Here is a 20,362-nt window from a genome sequence, read left to right on the forward strand (position 1 = left end):
GACTGGGGGCGCCTGGGTGGCTCAGTGGGTTAAATAATGGAGACTCATCATTTCCACCATTCCTCTATTTTGTCTGTCACCTTCATATTTCCAACAAGAGGAGTAATTATAACAGATATACAGGCAGGCAGGAAAAAAAAAAAACATTTAGGAGAATGGGGATAAATGAAAGCCTGGGAAACAGTTCTGTCACTAGAATGTTGATAATTAAAAGGGAAGAGTCCATCTTATGAAGTACTGCAATCAAGTCTGTCCTTTCTCCACACACAAAGGTTATAGGGTTCATATTATTTGACAAGTATCCAACTGTACAAATTTCTAAAATTTTATATAGAAGTTTAGGAATTTTTACTATATAGTGTTTCCATTATTAAATAGAAAGAATATAAATATTTATCAATGCATGCATGCCTTCTACAAATATTTAAAAATACTATGTGTCTCTTTCAGATTCAGGTCCAAAGGAATCCAAATGTGTGAACATTTGGCTTTAATCTGGCTAGGCCTGCCTTTGGATTTTTGTCAGGCAGTGGTTATGGAGGAAGGTAGTGTTGGGCATGGTGGAGAAGGTGAGAAATTTAAGCGGTAGTGTGTGTATTTATTGAGGACTGAGGTGGTAACTACTTGGGACAATAGAAAAGAAAGGTACATAATGTTGGAAAATCTGAACTAGTTTGATTCCCACTGGGTCATCAATGATCCTGCTGACTATAGTAATAATAACCTTTGAAATAGCTACTTTCTTTTGCACTGATTGTCAAATCAGTGTATTAGGGTGGAGGATAGACTGAGAAGAAAGTATGACAGTCATATTACAAGGATGTTTAAATGAGTTCTCCTCCAACAGGTGAACTCCCACTGGAAGCCAGCTCTGTGTGTGTGAGATCATGTATGTAGAGGAAGGGTTATCAGTGTATCAGAGATAATGACATTTTATCTTAGCATTAATTCAGGGTGAATCAATTTTTGGTAAATTTGTCCAAAATACTTTTTTTCTATCCACTTCTTAGTTGGAGAGGTCTTTAGTAATCAGCTTGAATAAAAGTGGTACCAGTAAATATTGATGGATTTTGTGAACACCCATGAAACCAAATACTAAAGGGAATATTCCTAGGAAATGTTCCTGAATTCTTTATATAACCCAGTAGCCCCTGGTACTAACGGCATCATTAAAAGAAATGTAGTAAACCAAAAGCCAAAGTCCAAAGTGTAAGCAAAACTGAAGTGGCACCAGTTTTGAAAAATGTACGAACATCTTTAAGATATCACTGAAATGACATCACTTAGTTTCAGTCACAAGTGGGTACTCCATGGTATGTCAAGAACCCAGAAACCCAGGTTTCAGATGTGTGGTTTGGGTCTGCGCTGGCTGTCCTGTGATGTGCAATTATCCTTCCAGCAACACACGCTAGGATTATTTAATTGTGGGTTTTAAGAACACCAGATAAAATAGGTTTGGGACAATTAATTATGCACTTAATTTTAAAGCTCTAAGCTGCTAATTAAGACTCTAAAGAGGGTAGATTCAGACTAAAATGATCCAGTTTGATTTCACAGCATGGTCACCCTGAGCATTACAGACTTGCTCCCCACCCTGTGTGTGTGTGATGTAGATCTGGGTAGTTGTGGGAGAAATAAATTGATACCAACAGATATATAATAATCATTCTTTTTATAAGAAAAGCAGGGCATGTGGGTTGTTTATTCCAATAATCCTAGCCCTAATTTCACAAAATATTAAATTTGTTCCTATATTTTAAAAAATAATGAAGCCATAGTACAGGGTAACGAGGACTTTCATATCTAGGTTAAAACGGCTGGCTTCACAGGAGCGAAATACCTCCAGTGCCCTTCTAAGAGCACCATTCCTTATTTCATAACTGAAGTTTGCGTAAATTTTTTAAATCATAATTCCTATTTCAGCCTTTGTAACCTGAACTCCCTTTCATTAAACAAAACAGAACGAAACAAAATCTTTTTAAAAAAACGATTTTTTCCTAAGGATGACTTGACTATTTACAGAAAGTAATTTGAATATGCTTTTTCTATTTCTATTCTGATTACTATTCTGTTTAGTCATCTTATTTCCCAGGAGGTTCTGAACACCCCTTGCTCTCCCCGACACCTTTTTATTTTCCCTGACTTTGCTAAATAACCTCTATTTTTGCCTTTCCAGCTGAAGGCAACAGTCTTTTGCTAACCACATATTAATTCACAACTACAATAAAGAGAGGTAAGGCTGAACTGACTGACCAAACGCCCCATCAACTAAGTGTCACTTGAGTCAGAGCCAAAGAGCTCCCATGTCTCTGGGACAATGTCTACATTTCCACCTCCAGGTAAACAGAACCTTCAAATTGCTTATTAATATCTAGGCCAAGTAAGCAGACTCATCCAGTTCAGCTAAAAACATGTAACAGAAGGCAGAGCAGTCACCCTGAACTCAATGCATAAGGCTATCTCTGGCTCGTCACCTATGAAGGTGGACTGTATAAAGACAATGAACATGCCCCTGATAATAAAGAAAAGGCCAGTATGGGATTTTTTTTTTACTTTGCATCATTGCTATATTTGAAAAAATCTACATGAGGCTTTTAGTGTTTTTTTCTTTTCAGTCTTTCTGATATAAATGTAGTGTATCTAATCAATAAATGTTTATTACGAATGTATCTTTCCAAAATCCATTAATAAATGATGAGTGGTGTTCAAAGAGATAGCTAGCCTTCACCATTAGAGCAATTTTTCTAGTGTCACTTGAGAACTGAACACAATAAGTCAACATTTATTGAACTAATATTTAAAGCAAATTCTATATGAAATAAACCTCTCCAAAGATGTGTTTGCTTTTCTGTCTATTCTAACATTTGATGATGATATAATGACCTTTTCATATAGGACCAAAGTGAAGTTTATCTCAGATGATGAACTGTTCCTTCCTTAGAGCCACACTATAGACAAACAAAGTTAATTTTTTAAAAATATGAAAAAAGAATTTGCCAGTACTCTCCCATGAGGTAATTACATTAAGATTCCTAAGCCCTAAAACCTAGAACCCTGACTTAATTAGGTTATGGGGTTGGATTCAGTTATTTGGAAGTTCAACTACATTGACATCAATGGCTTAAAGGCAGGTCAGTCTTCTTTTGTATGTAAAGGTTTTCTCCGTGCCTTTCTCCCTCCCTCCCTTTCTTTCAACAGCCAATTGCTAAGCTCTAAATACTAGAATTTCATGTAGGAATGAGGCTCATGGTTTTTGCCCTTAAGAAGTATACCAGTAAAGTCAGGGAGACAGGCAAGTAAACCAGAATTTGAAGCATAGTGTTGTATGTGCTACCCAACTGAAGGATTACACCGAGTTCTGGGGAACATGTAGCAAGACATCAGGTTATTGTGCAGTTGTGAAAGATTGGTCAGATGAGCTAATGCCTGGATAGATTCTTGAAGTTAAATGGATTTACCCGTCAAAGGAGAGAAACAGCATTGAAAGCATGATTACTATTAGCTGAAACCGAACACAGTTGGTTAGTAACTACTCAGGTCAACTTACCTTTCACCATAAGTGATGCTTAGCTCATCCAGAACCCCACTGAGTTTAACCTGAAGTTCTTTCAGAATAGTACTAGCTTCAGGATCTAGCTGCAGAGAGACCATAAACAGTATTAATCTGGAGTTCTGAGAAAGCATGCTTTTGTTTCTCCTACAAGTGTTTTGCTTGTTACAAGGCAAACTTCAAACAACAGAACATATATACCTTCTTTCCGTTCCTTTTTCGATTTTTGAATTCAAGTGAAAAAATTAGGAAATTCTCGATATATATGAAAAAAAATTGATCGAAATGCATGGCATGCTTAGAAATAAGAACTACATAACAAAGCCTTTGTTGGTTACAGCAATGGGATGCAAGGCATGGCAAGATAATCTCTGGAACACAGTGATTTCATAACTTTGAAAATATATCATATAATACATTAGTCAAATACACATGTTGCTTCAAAATGTATTTCAATCCTTAATATCCCTGTAAATACACAGGCCCATTACAAATTTAAAAAACAGTAAGAAAAAATAATTTTTGAGTATTCCATTGTAGCTTATTTTAAGTCATTTTTATATATGCCTTCAACTATGAAGACAACTTCATAGTTGTCTAACTATACTGTGTAACTATGAAATTAAAAGAATAGGAAAAATAAATTATCCAAGTCCTCTAATGTTTCTCTGAGGTGATAGGCCTGACTTTTCTTCCTCAATGCCAATTTGCAGTTCAGAATTCAAGATCCAGTGTTTCTCATTTTGTTTTCATTTTTCTTTAAGAATTCAAATATTTATAGTTTGAAGTTAAACTTTTGAGCAAATTTAGGGTCAAAAGAAAAAATAATGAAATCAAGATAACATATCTGAAGCTTATTTTTCCAATGCAAACTTCTAAAAGGCACCTATTCTTTTTACTTGATTTTGGTTCTTAAAATAATGTTAATGATTACAAAAAAAACCTGTACTATGCATAAACATAAACAAATACATCAGTCTATTAACTGACAGAATTTTTTTTGTAATTAAAGTTCAGGATCAACCGAAACTCTACTAGCACTTTAGAAACTTATTCCGTTCATTAAGTGTGTTTTTGCAAACTAGTTGTCAAAAAAAAGAATGACTTGTAAGAGATGCATTGTCTCAAGTTGATAGGAATTCATGTAAAGCAATCTAGAATATTCTTTGAAATTTAAGTCATCCTTCCTTTGAATCTTTAGAAATTATTATCCTGCTAAGGAAAATATATATAATTCTTGTATAAGAATCTATAATTCTTATATAAACTGATCTACTATTGAAAAGTAGGGATAGGATAAAGCCAACTTTTGGGAGTAGAACAAATTAAAGGAGGACTTAGTATAAACAGGAGAACCTAAGAAGGACAGTAAAAATGCAGGACCCAATAGCAATTTAAACTCCTGGGAGCAAGCCTAGGACCAATTAATGTCCCAGTATACACTGGTCATTAAGTACTGTAATCCTCCAGGAGTGTTTTCTAGTACTAAGAAAATGTTAGGAAGAAGTAATATTTATATATCTCAACAAGCTTGTATTAACACAACGAAAAACACTTGAATGGAAATAAAAAACTCCATTTGGCTTCTAACTGTTGATTATATCAGACCAATCCTTGATGTCAGCTTTGACTCAAAATCAGGTGGTTTCCACATTGGTTAGTTTCTCTGCCCTTATAGAGCTGATGTGATTCTTCTGGACTTTATCTTTTTTCTGTCCCTGTCAATAGACAGGGTCTCAGCTCTTACCCACAGCACACAAGCCAGTATAACAAATATTAATTTCTCTAGGAGTTGGAAAATTGGAATATCCTTGAGTCTCATACTTTCTGAGAGTTCCATTAAGCTATAACTGGTTGTAAGGCAGTGATTCAGGAAGACAATTAGAAGGTATGTACTTTAAAAAGACATTTACAGGCTTTTAAAACACAAATAGCCTAATAAACCTTAACTCCTCGAACTTCAACCAGGAAGACATTTGTGGATTTCCTCTCCTAATCCTAGGGAACCATGCAGCCTGGGTTTTTATTTTTATTTTATTTTATTGTCTTGCCATTGACCTAATAGCAATTTTAACCTGATTTCATTTGGGTAAGATTGTGAGGGAATAAGAATGAGAGAGAAGTCCTTCCATCATTTTCTTCAGGCTCCCCACTCTTTGGTAAACCACTTGGGGTGACAGATGGTAGTTCCCCCCTAACACATCTGCCGTCTCCAAGGAAATGGCTATGAGAGTAGAGTTTTCTTTAGGAAATGGGGTTACTTCTTATTTTAAAATGTGCGCTTAGTTTTCCTATTAGTTTGATATATATTGATGGTTTTTTCACTTGTTAAGATAATGACTTTAAAGTCATAAACACAAAGAAGAGGTAGGTCAGTTGGATGAGATTATGCTATTTTCCCATAAATTATTTTAGTCCACTTTGGTATTTTGTGAATGGAAATTTCTTATCAAATAATTGGCCGTTGCTTGAAAATCTGAAACTGTCAAATCTATAGCAATTTCAATATTGGATGACAGTTTCCATTTCCTAAGAGAAGCTTAAGTTTCTAAGTGGGTGGAGACAAACACCTCTGTCATGTAACCCAGTCCAAAAAAAAGGAAAGTTTTAGTTAAGTACTTGATGTTTATCTGATCCAAATCATACCATTAAACCACTGAAACAGTATTTAGTATTATGAAGCTAAATTGAAGGTCTTTTGTAATAATAACTGTTATAAATATCATACTCATCTAGTTATAAAACAATCTCTTTAGGCAGAAAAGTAACCAATTTTTGAATTCTGCATTTCTTTATATACCTGTATTGGAAAAATTTTCATTGCTACTACAAACTTCCTAAAGTTTGTGAAGAATAATAACTTGGGCTGTCAGGCTTTATTACCTAAATTACCCACAGCTTGTTTTAGAAATTATTGGCTTCTTTGAAAAGGTAAAAGACTACCTGATTTTTATTTCCTCCAAGATTTAAAACTTAGCTAGGTTCTAACTGTAATATGGTATCAAATAACAAAATTAACTTGCATTTTTGTAGTGTTGTTTAGTTATTAAAAGCACACACACACACACACACACATACACAAACATGAAAACAACAACAACAACAACAAAGAAACCAAGCATTCAAAGTAACAGTTATTTACTGTCCACAGAAACCTGGCAAGACAGAAAGGACGGCAAAACATATTCAGGACACTAAATGAGAAGAACATGCAGCAAAGAATACTTTATCCTGCAAGGCTGACATTCAAAATGGATGGAGAAATAAAGATCTCCAAGACCAGCCAGGCTTAAAAGAGAATGTGACCACCAAACTGTCACTACAAGAAATATTAAGGGGGGGGAGTTGGTTTATAGAAGAAGAAAGAAGGCAAGAGTGACACAGAACAGTAATCTATGGAGACAAACTATAGAAACAAGGGCTTCACAGGCAACATGATATCAATAAAAACATATTTTCCAATAGTCACTCTCAATGTGAATGGCCTAAATGCTCCCATAAAATGATACAGGATTGCATACTGAATGAAAAGACAGGACCCATCCATAGGCTGTCTACAAAAGAACTATTTGGAACCTAAAGATACATCCAGACTGAAAGTGAAGGATGGAGAAGTATCTTTCATGCCAACAGGCCTCAAAAGAAAGCTGGGATAGTGATTCTCATATCAGATAAATTAAATTTCAAACTAAAGACTATAGTCAGAAATAAGGAAGGACACTACATCATTCTTAAAGAGTCTATCCACCAAGAAGATCTAACAATTATAAATATTTATGCTCCCAATATGGGAGCAGCCAACTGCATAAGCCAACTGTTAATCAAGATAAGGAGTCCAATTGATATGAATACATTAATAGTAGGGGATTTTAACACACCACTATCAGTAATAGATCATCCAAGCAGAAAACCAATAATTAAAATGGAACATTGAATGACACATTGGACCAGACGGACCTTATAGATATATACAGAACATTCCATCCTAAAACAGCTGAATACTCATTCTTCTCGAGCATACATGGAACTTTCTCCAGAATAGACCACATACTGGGTCACAAACCACAGCTCCAATACCAAAAGATTGAGATTATTCCCTGCATATTCTCAGACCAGAATGCTTTAAAACTGGAACTCAGCCACAATAAAAAGTTTGGAAGGAATTCAAACACTTGGAAGCTAAAGAACACCCTGCTTAAGAATGTTTGGGTCAACCAGGAAATCAAAGAAGAACTTAAACAATTCATGGAAACCAATGAGAATGAAGACTCATCAGTCCAAAACCAATGGGATATGGCAAAGGCAGTCCTAAGGGGAAAATACATAGCCATCCAAGCCTCCCTCAAAAAAATTGAAAAGTCCAAAATACACCAGCTCTCTTTACACCTTAAAGAACTAGAAAGTCAATAACAAATTAAGCCAACCCCACACACAAGAAGGGGAATAATCAAGATTAGAGCAGAGATCCATGAGTTAGAAACTAGAGATATAGTAGAACACATCAATGAAACTAGAAGTTGGTTTTTGAAAGAATCAATCAGATTGATAAACCACTGGCCAAACTAATCCAAAAGAAAAGAGAGAGGATCCAAATTAATAAAATTATGAATGAAAAGGGAGAGATTATGACTAATGCTAAGGAAATAGAAACAATCATCAGAAATTATTATCAACAGTTATGTGTCAATAAGTTAAGCAACCTCAAAAAAATGGATGCATTTCTGGAAACCTATAAACTTCCAAAATTGAATCAGGAAGAAACTGACAATCTGAATGGACAAATATCTAGTAATGAGATTGAAGTAGTCATCAAAAGCATGCATTAAGCATGATTAATGCTTCCCAGAAAGGGAAATTAGAGAATCAATTCCATTTACTATAGCACCAAGAACCATAAGATACCCGGGAATAAACCTAACCAAAGAGGTAAAAGATCTGTACTCAAGGAACTACAGAACACTCATGAAAGAAATTGAAGAAGACCCAAAAAAGATGGAAGAACATTCCATGCTTATGAATTGGAAGAATAAACATTGTTAAAATGTCTACACTGCCTAGAACAATCTATACTTTCAATGCCATCCCGATTAAAATTTCACCAATATTTTTCAAAGAGCTGGAGCAAACAATCCTAAAATCTGTATGGAACTAAAAGAGACCCCCAATTGCTAAGGAAATGTTGAGAAAGAAAAACAAAACTGGGGGCACCGTGTTGCCTGATTTCAAGCTTTACTACAAAGCTGTGATCACCAAGACAGCATGGTCCTGACACAAAAACAGACACATAGACCAGTGGAACAGAGTAGAGAGCCCAGATATGGACTGACAACTTTATGGTCAACTAATCCTCGACAAAGCAGGAAAAAATATACAGTGGGAAAAAAGAGAGTCTCTTCAATAAAGAGAAAATTGGACAGCTACATATAGAAGAACAAAACTCGACCATTCTCTTAAACCATACGTAAAGATAAACTCTAAATGGATAAAAGATCTCAACATGAGGCAGGAATCTATCAAAATCTTAGAGGAGAACATAGGCAGTAATCTCTTTGATTTTGGCTGCAGCAACTTCTTTCAAGACACATCTCTCCAAAGGCAAAGGAAACAAAAGTGAATATGAACTTTTGGAGCTTCATCAAGATCAAAAGCTTTTGCACAGCAAAGGAAACAAAGAGGCAACCCATGGAATGGGAGAAGATATTTGCAAATGACAGTACAGAAAAAGGGCTGATAACACTCCACGGATTATCACATCAAAAAATGGGCAGAAGACATGAACAGACACCTCTGCAAAGAAGACATACAAATGGCTAACAGACACATGAAAAAATGTTCATCATCATTAGCCATCAGGGAGATTCAAATTAAAACCACATTGAGGTACCACATTACACCAGTCAGAATGGCCAAAATCAATAAGACAGTAAACAACAAGTGTTGGAGAGGATGTGAAGAAAGGGGAACCCTCTTACACTGTTGGTGGGAATGCAAGTTGGTGCAGCTACTTTGGAAAATAGTGTGGAGATTTCTTAAGAAATTAAAAATAGAGCTACCATATGACCCTGCCATTGACTATAGGGTATTTACCCCAAAGATACAGATGTAGTGAAAATAAAGGCCATTTGTACCCCAATGTTCATGGCAGCAAAGGCCATAGTCACCAAACTATGGAAAGAGCCAAAATGGTCTTCAACAGACAAATGGATAAAGAAGATATGGTCCATGTTTACAATGGAGTAGTATGTATTATGTATGTATATATATCAGAGTGTGGTGATAGAGATCAGAAAGGATGAATACCCAAATTTTTTATCAACCTGGATGGGACTGGAGGAGATTATGCTGAGTGAAATAAGCAGAGAGAGTCAATTATCATATGGTTTCACTTACTTGTGGAGTATAAAGAATAACGTGGAGGGCATGGGGAGATGGAGAGGAGAAGTGAGTCGGGGGAAATCGGAGGGGGAGATGAAACATGAGAGACTGTGAACTCTGAGAAAAACTGAGGGTTTTGGAAGGGGGAGTGGGGGTTGGGTGAGCCTGGTGGTGGGTATTAAGGAGGGCACATATTGCATGGAGCACTGGGTGTGGTGCATAAACAATTTTTAAAAAGTAAAAACAAAACAAAAGTAACAGTTATTAAATTTATTCTAATGAGAAACTGAATTACCATGTGTACCTAAACAACTTCCCTGGCAAAAAATAAACAATAAATGGCTCCACATTGAAAATTTAAGAATACGAAGTCAAAATGTGAATTTACAGTAAAGCTTTCAAAACAGATCTTAACCACTTTCCATGAAGGGTTTTAGAATCCCGAAATCAAGGCTGGTAACATGCAGGTAACACCACTGAGCTGTGATAATAAAAATTACTTGTCTGGAAGAGATAGCCAGCATACAAGTTATCTTTTAAGTTCTTTTTCCTTAAGACCTACTTTTTTTCCTTTAAAAGACAATTTACCTATCACCTCAATTCTCCCTCCTCCCCGTGTTTCTGGCCCCACGCAGTTAGGAGCTCTAACTTCTGTACCAACTGTGCTGTTGACTACAATGTTTTATACGACTCTCTTTTAATTGTTCTCTGATTAATCTCTTCCACTGAAATCTATCTTCCTTAACTGTCCATCCTGGGTGTCTGTCCCAGGATGCCCAGGCATTCACCAAATATTTGAGGAAGTAGGTGAGGGCCGAACGAAGCATGAAAATTTTCTTTCAACAGAAATCCTGATATCCAGAGTGCTCCTTCTTGGAGTCATAATTTGCATTGACTATTAATAGAATACTTTTGTGTTTGAAATGTTTCATTCCTTAGCAACCATATATTCTGGAGTTACAAACTCAGTCCTGATATCAAATTTTTGTCTCATTGTCAGACCAAGTCAGATTATGTCTTGATACTCAGCTGGTTCTAAAAATATTATTACCATATCCACTCTGCATGTTTTGTTTGTTCATTTTTTACCAGCATGAAGTCTCTCCCTAAGGGACGTAAAGGGAGTAAATGTTTCACCCTCTTAAAATAGCAACTGTATATCCAACCATCAAACTCTTGCTAGAGATGTAATTAGTCAGTTGGAAAGAGGCATTTAAACTCTTTCGAAAGCTCAACACAAACTCTTGAAAAATAAAATCTTTGTGGGAAGGAAGATATTTTGTGTGAATTTGATTCCTTTTCTCCATTTTTTATTACTATCTCATTTCCTTTCTGTTGTTTACAGTTTACTAGGTTATTTTTCCTCCTGTTCAGCTCATCAGTGTTCGAGTTACCTTATTTGCTTCCCGAAAGCAGTACAGAGCAGGGAGACTAATTACTCCCTGAGCCTCATCTACACAGGGTCTAAAATTGGATCATCAGACTGATGGATTTTCCACTCTGAAGATTTTTGCAGAAAAATCCTTTAATAAATGCAAATTTCATAACTCTTTCTATGAAAAAGAAAGTCTCATTTCCAAGGAAAACACTGTTCAACTTGAGCTCTTGGTTCTTCCTGTTGGATTTTATCCCATCAAATATCCCCTTCTATTTTCCATCCCTCTATCTTTACCTCTATGACCACATCCTGTTAAGTGTGCTCAAACAGTATTTTGTTAAAGTAAAAAAAAAAAAAAAAAAAAAAGAACAATTTAAAAAATAAAACCCCAACTTATTTTGTCCTCTCTTCTCATCAACATCTTGTTAGTAATTTTTTTCTTCTCTTGACCAAATTGTTCAGTCTCCTTATTTCTTAAATATTTAACTATGCTAGTATAGTTTCTACTGAGTACAACACTGAAATTTTCACATATAGATCACCAGTGATCTCTTAATTGTGATTTCCAGTGACTTTATTCAGCCCATTCATGCTGCATTCACTTTGGCTTTCTCAAGCTCTTTATTCCTTGTTTCTGTAGAGACTACCTTCTCCTAGCTCTATTTTTCTGCCTATCATTTGTCTCTGACTTTCATTCTTCTCTGTACTCCTTAGATATCAATATTTTCCCTTCCTCACTTACTCTTTTTTTTTACTCTATGCTCTCTTCTTGAGCAATCACACCCATGCCTATGTCTTTTAACTCCCACCCCTGTGTTAGCAACCCCCTGAATCTATATCTACAGCTTTAACAGGGGTCTGAGCATCATGTCTATATTCTCCCATGCCTATCCACCTTTTCTACATGGATGACCTAAATGTCAACATATCAAAAAGTGAACTTATTACCTGTCCATCCTTAACTTATGTCTCTGACTTGATCGATAGCATACAGTTGTTTAAGGCAGAAATCTGAAAATCATCTTTGATTCCTCTTTGCCTTCTACCTTCCACATTCACTTGGATACCAAATATGATGATATCTATGAAATACTTTCTCTATCTGTCCTCTCCTCTTCAATTTCTGATGCAGAATTTTTTCTCATCTAGATTATAATGCAATTATCTCAAAATTGGGTTCTTGTTTCCTTTTTTATTCTATCCTCCTAACTATACCTAGAGTTGTTTTAATGAAGGGTAACCCTGCTACCTCACCAGTTGGCTTTCAACAAAGGAAGTGCTTCAAACAATTTATTATAATCTTATCTGGGGTGTGTTTTTTTTTTAATATAACTTCTCTCCAACCCTTCTATGTGATCAGACTTTATCCATCCTAAAATGGTCAGCTCAACTTACAATATATGATTGAGGAATCACTGAACATTCCCTAGTGAATCCAGCAGGAAATTGCTCTCCTTGGAATGTCCTAAATCACTTTGTAGAGGTATGGCATTCAGCATGGGGCCTATGGTACGTTGTCTGAAATTTAAAAACATACGTGGTCTTCTGTATTAAAAAAAAAAAAAAAAAAAAAATGTGTCCTAGCTCCACCCATGCTACCCTGGGGTCTTTTTTTCTTTTTTTTTTTTTTCCTTTTTGATTCCTCCTAGAAGAGACTCTCCCCCAACAACTTACAAAATAAGACCATTTTAAGAAACAGACTCTGACATTTTCTTTATGCCATTCAGGTTTGCATGAACTGTTGTGGTAGAGTATCAGTTATATAAATTAATGCTTCTAACTTCTGGTTTCAAAAGTTGAATGTCAGTAGCTGTCTCTCATCCTAATTAAAGTGAGTATGCGGTAAATCCAACTGTCACAGTGCTTCAAATCAACTAAATGCCTTTGAGATATGTTAAGGTAGGTTCTTCAGCCTAGACAATTGAAGGGGGAAAAAATGCCTTTCCTTTTTCTCTGTACTTGGGAAAAAATGATACCTTCAAACCTTGTGTGAGTAACATGACATTAGTTTCTCTTAACTGGAAGTTTTTTTTTTTTTCTGTCTTACCTATAGACTATGCCTCTACTCTTTGGATTGCTAACAAGATTGTCCTTACAACCACAGAATTTTAGAATTAGAATGAATTTCAGAAACCATACAGTACCACCCCAGCTCGTTTTTACAAGCGGGAAAACTGAGGCAACGTGCTATGCTTTCTGACGTATCTAGGGACACATGAGGATTGAGAAGCAGAAGACTAAGAAGCCATTTTTTTTTTTTTAAAGGCAGTCTCTCCTGAAAACCCTCATTTAAAAAAAAATAAGTATAATAACTGGACGGAGAAGGAACTTTGGGCTTTTTAGCTCCGTCTATTGGCTGACTAACCATGAAACCAGACAGAGTAGGATTCAGTCAGGGGTAGAAGAAACAAGACACAGAACTGATGTTCAGGAATTATTCTGTTAAAAGCCGCCTTTATACCCTGTCTCGCTCTGGCTTCCCTGTTCTGCTGTCCGGATTACTGTGTCCATCTGCTGTTAGGTGATGTGAATGTGGTCTGTTCAGTGAACTGGACTGAGTACCTGTTGAGCATTAATCAGTAGGGGCACAATTCCCTCAGCCATTTGCATGAGGTGCCGGAGGGTCCCCCAAGCAACCACGAGAAGAGAACGGGAACTGGCTGGGTTAGGGAGGTGAGCTTGTCTCGTTTGCATGGATCAATGGTTTGTGAAGGCAGACAATCACAGTAGAAGAGCATCACAAGACAATAAAATAGGCCTATTATAGAAAATGGCAGTTAAAATTTTTTTTTTTCCTTCCCTCCTGGCTGTGGCTTGAATTCTCTTTCAAATTTTATTAAGGTTCAGAGACAGGCAAGTTTCAAAAGAGGCCCGATGGCACAAGAGTGACCCTGTGCTCTCCCGGGAATGCTCTGGGGAATGAGGGTGACCAGAAGCACCTGCTTCAATCTGTACTTCATCGTGACCTGGGTCACTCGCCCAGAAACTCTTCCAGAAACGTCCTAGATAGCGCCTTGCCTTAATTTCACAAGCGTAGCACCTAGCTGAACTTTCCATGGTAGAGGCACTACATTCTTAATCATATTTATTAATCACCTCTATGCGATTTGCCCTTCTGGCCCTCATTATTCTTTTAATTTTCTATTAAGTCCGATTTGTTAACCATAATTGTAGAGATGACTCTGAGGAGAGAGAAACCCCGCAAGAGCTGAATGCTGCTGGAATGAAAGGCCACAGCCTCAAACGCTCACTTCTCCTTGTTATCTGCCATCATAAATCTAAAAATAGCTGCTCGCTCTTACTGAATTCAGCCAGAGGACAGCCCACCTTTGCACTCTGTGTACACATTAAGAGGTTAGAGGTTTCAGTTTAGTTTTCGAATTGTTGCAGGGCGAGATATAACAGTTACAACTTTCATTTAAAAGGTATTTTTAAATTTAGCAAGTGTTGGGCTGGGGGCGGTGGGGGGAGGTGAGGGGGTCTCCAACTCCCAAACTTTATTACTTTAATTAATTACATTAATAAACTCCCATCTCAACTCCTGCTGCCCTATAGATTCGGTAAATATAACTGGCAACAACAGATTCTTCTATAAAATAGGAAAAAAAAAACTTTGCAAACTGTTTTAGGAAATAATTTGAGAACTAAAAGGGAGCTACAACTAGTTTACATTGTCTATTTTCTTATCTAAGACACTGATGCATATGTTATAATTTGCTTTGTAATTGCTGGAAAAGATGAAAATAGTAGATTCTCATTAATGTATTAACTAGTGAGTCATATCACTATTTACATTAAGAAGAAAAGGTGAGACAGATCAGAAACTTGAACATAAAGCTTAGCCTCCATACAATGTCACCACCTTTTGATAAGATTATGTGTGAAATGTAAGCATAAAGTCTAAAATGTTAAAGAAAAATTCTGAATATTAATTTATCACTACTAATTGGTCACCTATACTTATGGATTACTGCATGCCCTAATACAACAGGATATTTGCCTGTATGACTGCATGCTGTCTCAAGGCCGATTCAAACATATGGTATCATTTGTGTCCTCAAGATTCAAAGCATTAAGTAGATCACTCAAATATGTTGCCCATATTAGGCAAAGGGGCACTCAGAGCCATTTCCTAATTACTGGATAGCTGTTCTGAAAACAAAGAGAAGTAATTCTCAAAATGTGGTCCCCTGAGCAGTAGAACAGCATCAGCTGGGAATTTGTTAGGAAAGTACATAATCAGGCCCCGCCCAACCTACAGAATCAAAAAGTCCAGGGATGGAACTCAGCAATGTGTGTTTTAATCAGTAACCCAGGCAGTTCTGATGTATACTGAAGTTCAAGAACTATCAGCGTAAAGTATTATTTCCTTTAAAACAGTGCTCTTTCAATCCCCCTGTTGCCAGCAAGTATAAAGTTAAAAGGATAATGCTCAGAAAAATATGATGGGTGTTCATTTCTGTCCTCTCCAGTGGGGATTTGCTTAGCTGAAGACGAAGTCCTTACAGCTAACAGGTTGTACAGTGAATTTCAATCAGCTACATGCATACACTTTTCGGTCAGATGCAGTTTCTAACTCTTCAAATTCAACATTAAAAAAATGAAAAAGCATATAGACAATGCTTTTTTGAAACAAAAGTGTAGTTAAATTGCTCATGAAAATATACACATGTTTAGGATAGGTGGTGTTATGTTCCAGATTCCATGGCACTGTTCAGCAAAGTCTACCATGGTGAAATGCATCAAGAAATTCATTGTGTTTTTGAGACACAGCAATGAAAATAATATTGCCACTGTGCCTAATTAGTTTGCTTTGTGGCCAACAGAATTAAGAGAATTTAGGTAAGTGAACAAATGCCCTTATTACCCCTAAATGTCTTAATGATGACTAACTTCTAGCATTTGAAATACTGTCAGGAAGTTAGCAGGGTTATGGACAATTATGAATTCTATCTTTCAGATGATTGTGCCAATAAAATATTGTGAAGGAGTAATGCCTCTTCTGCTTACAGAGCGTGGTCATAATTCTTCTAAGTCAATTACTACGAGTTCTCCAGAGCTCCATAACAAATACCTACGACTTCCTGAAATGAAATTAAATTTTGGATTATCTGATTTTCTTTCTCATGTACTTATACAAATTAGATTGCAGATCAAGGAAATGCAAAAAAGTCCTTTTCATAGGCTGTAGCTATATTATTTTTAAGAAAAAATGAATACAAGTTGTATATTTATTTGCAGTTGCTCTACACTCAATTATACTAAGTTATACTGAATTTAATAAGCTATTAAAATAATGTAAACCAAAGTACATCCATTTTACTTTTGAGGTATTTGAGCTATGTGAGAATGATAAAACGATCATTCACTAGTAATGAAAATTACTACCTGGCATCCCAACAATATTTTTGCCATTACTATGTCTTAAAAAGACTGATAATGAAGCAGGGCGATTGTGGGGCACATAATTTAACTTCCAGCACAATACCGGGGCTTGGCTACTTCATCTGGTTTAGTTAATGTGTCCCAAAACAATATGCACATGAAAAATCACATGAGATGCTTTATTAAAGAAACGCGCACATACACACACACACACACACACACACACGACTCCAGGCCTCATTTCTAAGATTATACTCGCTTCATGGCCCATGTGACTTATTATGTTTTTTTTATTCTTTACAGTGATCAGAGTTGTCATGTCAAAACATGCTCCTCGTTTTTACACAAGAAAGCGTGTGGGAAAGTCAAAATAGAGGAAAAGAAATTTAGCGGTTTGTTTTACTCTTTTAAGTAGGGCGCTAGATAAAAAAAAAAAAAAAGAAAAGAAAAAAATGTGCCCACATGACGTCCAGGATATCATGCATGCAGGTGGTAACAGAATCTGGTTAGGACTGCCTGGGAGCCCCCGACAGGAAACAGCCTCACCCAGAAGAAGAGGGTTTTGTTTTGTTTGGTTGGTTTTTTTCCCGCCTTAAGGAAAAAAAAAAAAAAAAAGTTTTCAACATATTTGTTTCCAGAGGAAAGAGAGGCTGATCCTATTAGGAGAGAAGAGCTACCCCAACAGTGGAGGTTCAAGCAGCAGAGAGCTATGGCATCAAGCAACGGGGCCTGCGAGGGGTGAGCACTTGGCAGGGGTGGGACAGGCGAGCCATGCTGCTGTTAGGGGCCAGCGGAGACACACGTGGCATCCAAAACGATACTGAGCAAGTACGTAAGCAATTCATCATTTGTTAATTAGACTTCTGCAGCAAGAAGTGCACATCCTAGCACAAGCGGTAGGGGACAAAAGCTAAGAAACTCCTAAAAGGAAAAGGAGGAGGCAGGGAAGCTTCCCCCAACACCACCAGTCAAGGTTTTATAAGGAGTTCCAGGGTGAGAGGAGAACCGGCATCAGGACACGCTGCGCTCCCTCTCAAGGCCACGGAGCAGAGCATGCCTGCATTAAGTTCCATATAAACCTCTCATATCAAAGGGTCAGTTGTGTCATTCTCCATAAAATCCTTTTCCATCCTTATAAAAGCCCCCAGTTAAGCAACCCAAGTCCATTCTGCCATCTACAGGTAACTGATTGTTATTTTGAGATTCTGGTGCCCTGAGGAGGTCGAGTGTAGTAAAGAGCAACTCTAACATAAATCTGTGTCAATCACAGTTCTTTCTCGTGGGAGGTTCAATGTGACACCCAGACTTGAGTTCAGGTCTTGCTTCCTCCTGACATTCCATCAGTCCCCATGCCAGTGCTGACTGGGAGTGCTGAAAGCTTTTTCCAGTAACAGATGATGAGGTGAAAGTAGAAAACATAAGATAAAAGAAACTGTGTGTAGAAAGGAGACAGAACATCAAAAGATGATGGAGAGAGGAAGGGAAGGAATGTATAAGATTTAAATGCAGGAAAAGAAAGGAGCTAGGGTCCTTGCTGCCTCCTAACAAATTACAGTGTTAGAAACTGGACAATTATTTCATTCACTGAATTGCATTTTCCCTTTAAATTATGTATGAGGAATTTAGCAACTGACCTTGCAAGAGTCATGAGGGTAGAAGGCATGAACCCCAGGATTTCTTTCTTCATTACTTTCTCCAATAAGAAGAGTCCTATGATTTAGCTATAGAGTTGTATCTAAATTTTTCATGTGAAACCCACATAACTGCCAACTGGCCATTTTATGCTAGGTAAAGTATCCATTCTTGTTTGGTGAACAAGCTAAGCTGCCCCACAACATTTTTGGTTAGTGAGCAGCGTGGCCCACACAGCTTCCTATAAGGACAGGTTTGCTTTGTCTTATTAATACTCAGCTCAGCTGGGTATTAGTCACATTAGAGTCCAACAATGGAAGAGAGTAAGGAAGCAGAAGTAGCCTTAGGAGAAATTTCTGGAAGTGTGGCATTTTAAATATAACTTTATCCTTCCACAGTTTATGGTCTTTAAAATTCAGTAAGAGGCAGAATTTCCCACAAGAAATCACTGATCTCTTCATGGCTCTTCAAACAGAAAGTGGACTTAAAGTCTGAATATAAAACATCACTCCAATTAAAAAGGGGCTCTCCAACTATGATCCCCAGTTGTTTGTGCTCACCTAAGTCAGCAAAAGAATTTAAAAATGAGGCTCATGCCCTCACACTGCAGAAACCACTAACACACTGTGAGGAAATGGAGCCGTAATAAACAGACACTGAAGCAGAAGCATAATCCATGAAAGTTCATTTTTGAAGTTCTGTACCTTCTTCACACACAGATCCTAGCGCTTCTCGTTTGTAGCACCCTAACTGGCAAGTTCAGTTTCAAAGGACTGAGGCTCTAAGAGAGGGAAATGGACAAATGGGTCCTTGGGATTAACGGCAACATCACACGTGAAGAAGCCCGCTCTTAAAAGAAGCATTTTCAGCCTTGTAAATTTAGAAGGAAAGGGGATCTTTGCTTCGAAATCCAACCTCGCTTCACATACGTGTTGTACACTTACCACAATAAGGAACACGGTAATTGAAATCTGAAACAGAAATATTTCTACATTCTAGCTGCCCTTGGGGTTGTTTTAGGGAGGGGGTGGGGTGGGACAATGCCAACCCCATGACCTTCCCTCTTGGCACCAACTCCAGTCCCCAAGTCCCTGGACGCTCGTGGCAGTTCGTGAAAAACTGTGGCAACAGCAGGAGGCAGGTGCACAGCTAACATTTCACTGTCTGCCTGATCCAAACAAGCAAATGAGAACAAATCAGAAGTGCAATGGTCTTTAGGTTTAGGGGAAACAGCCAGGTAAAGGATAAGATGCTTACTATCACAAACCTCATAAAAGAATCTTTCTCCTTCCTTCTTCTGCTCAGGGAATGGCAAGTCAAAGATGTTGGACAAAGACACGACACATTACAGACACAGCACACAGCACATTTTGACAGACTTTTAGATGTGAACAATAAACCACTGATACATCAAAAATTGCTAGCACCACAAAACGCATCTCAGAACATAAAGTCTGATACCAACTTGACAATGAGTAATACGGTGAAAAAAAAAATCTGTAGTTTGTAGAACTGTACCCATCATTAGCATATATGTCCATATTTGTGTACATACAACTACATCTACATATACACACTACAGAAGGCTACGGGCCATCTCCCTCCTGCCATTCACACTTCTAAAGCATTTACGTTCCGTATTCTGTTGTGGTTAATGATCACTTCAGTTGTTAATGGTGTTTTAGAGCATTATCATATCCTGTCTTTAGTTAACTCGTGTAAAAAACTTGACTGACACTTTCCATAGCAAAGAGATACACTGCTGATGATCTCTAAGTAGATATCTGGCAAATACAGGCATAAAAATATACCCACCTCTTTCCCTCCCATGGATTCAAACATTTTTTCCAGCTGGACCCGCAGTTGCTGAATATTGTTCATCAATATACAGGGCTATACATAAAGCAAAAAAAAAAAAAAAAAAAAGTGGTGTGAGAATCCTTCTTACAATTATTGAACTGAATTATTGAATAAGTTTACCTTAAATGTGATTTAAGTATATAACTATCACTGATGTCCTATTATATTTGGCAATAATCCTT

At 37.1% G+C, this 20,362-nt stretch overlaps 1 protein-coding gene and 1 long non-coding RNA gene across 2 annotated transcripts in view; one reads left to right on the plus strand and one right to left on the minus strand.

The window, feature by feature from the left end:
• The window catches only part of UNC13C (unc-13 homolog C), a 616,040-nt gene that overhangs the window by 87,651 nt on the left and 508,027 nt on the right, over positions 1 to 20,362 (minus strand). The window contains exons 25-26 of the mRNA XM_082733851.1: positions 20,136 to 20,213; positions 3,548 to 3,636 (exon numbers count right to left, since the gene is read on the minus strand). Coding sequence (XP_082589977.1) covers positions 3,548 to 3,636; positions 20,136 to 20,213 — 167 coding nt within the window. The remainder of the gene's footprint in view (positions 1 to 3,547; positions 3,637 to 20,135; positions 20,214 to 20,362) is intronic.
• Positions 489 to 13,762, plus strand: LOC309866272. Its single transcript, XR_014312537.1, has 3 exons — positions 489 to 569; positions 2,177 to 2,339; positions 13,357 to 13,762. It is a non-coding gene; the product is annotated as an uncharacterized lncRNA (long non-coding RNA).

The sequence above is a fragment of the Mustela nivalis genome, assembly GCF_964662115.1.
Source record: "Mustela nivalis genome assembly, chromosome: 6".
Classification (NCBI taxonomy): domain Eukaryota; kingdom Metazoa; phylum Chordata; class Mammalia; order Carnivora; family Mustelidae; genus Mustela; species Mustela nivalis.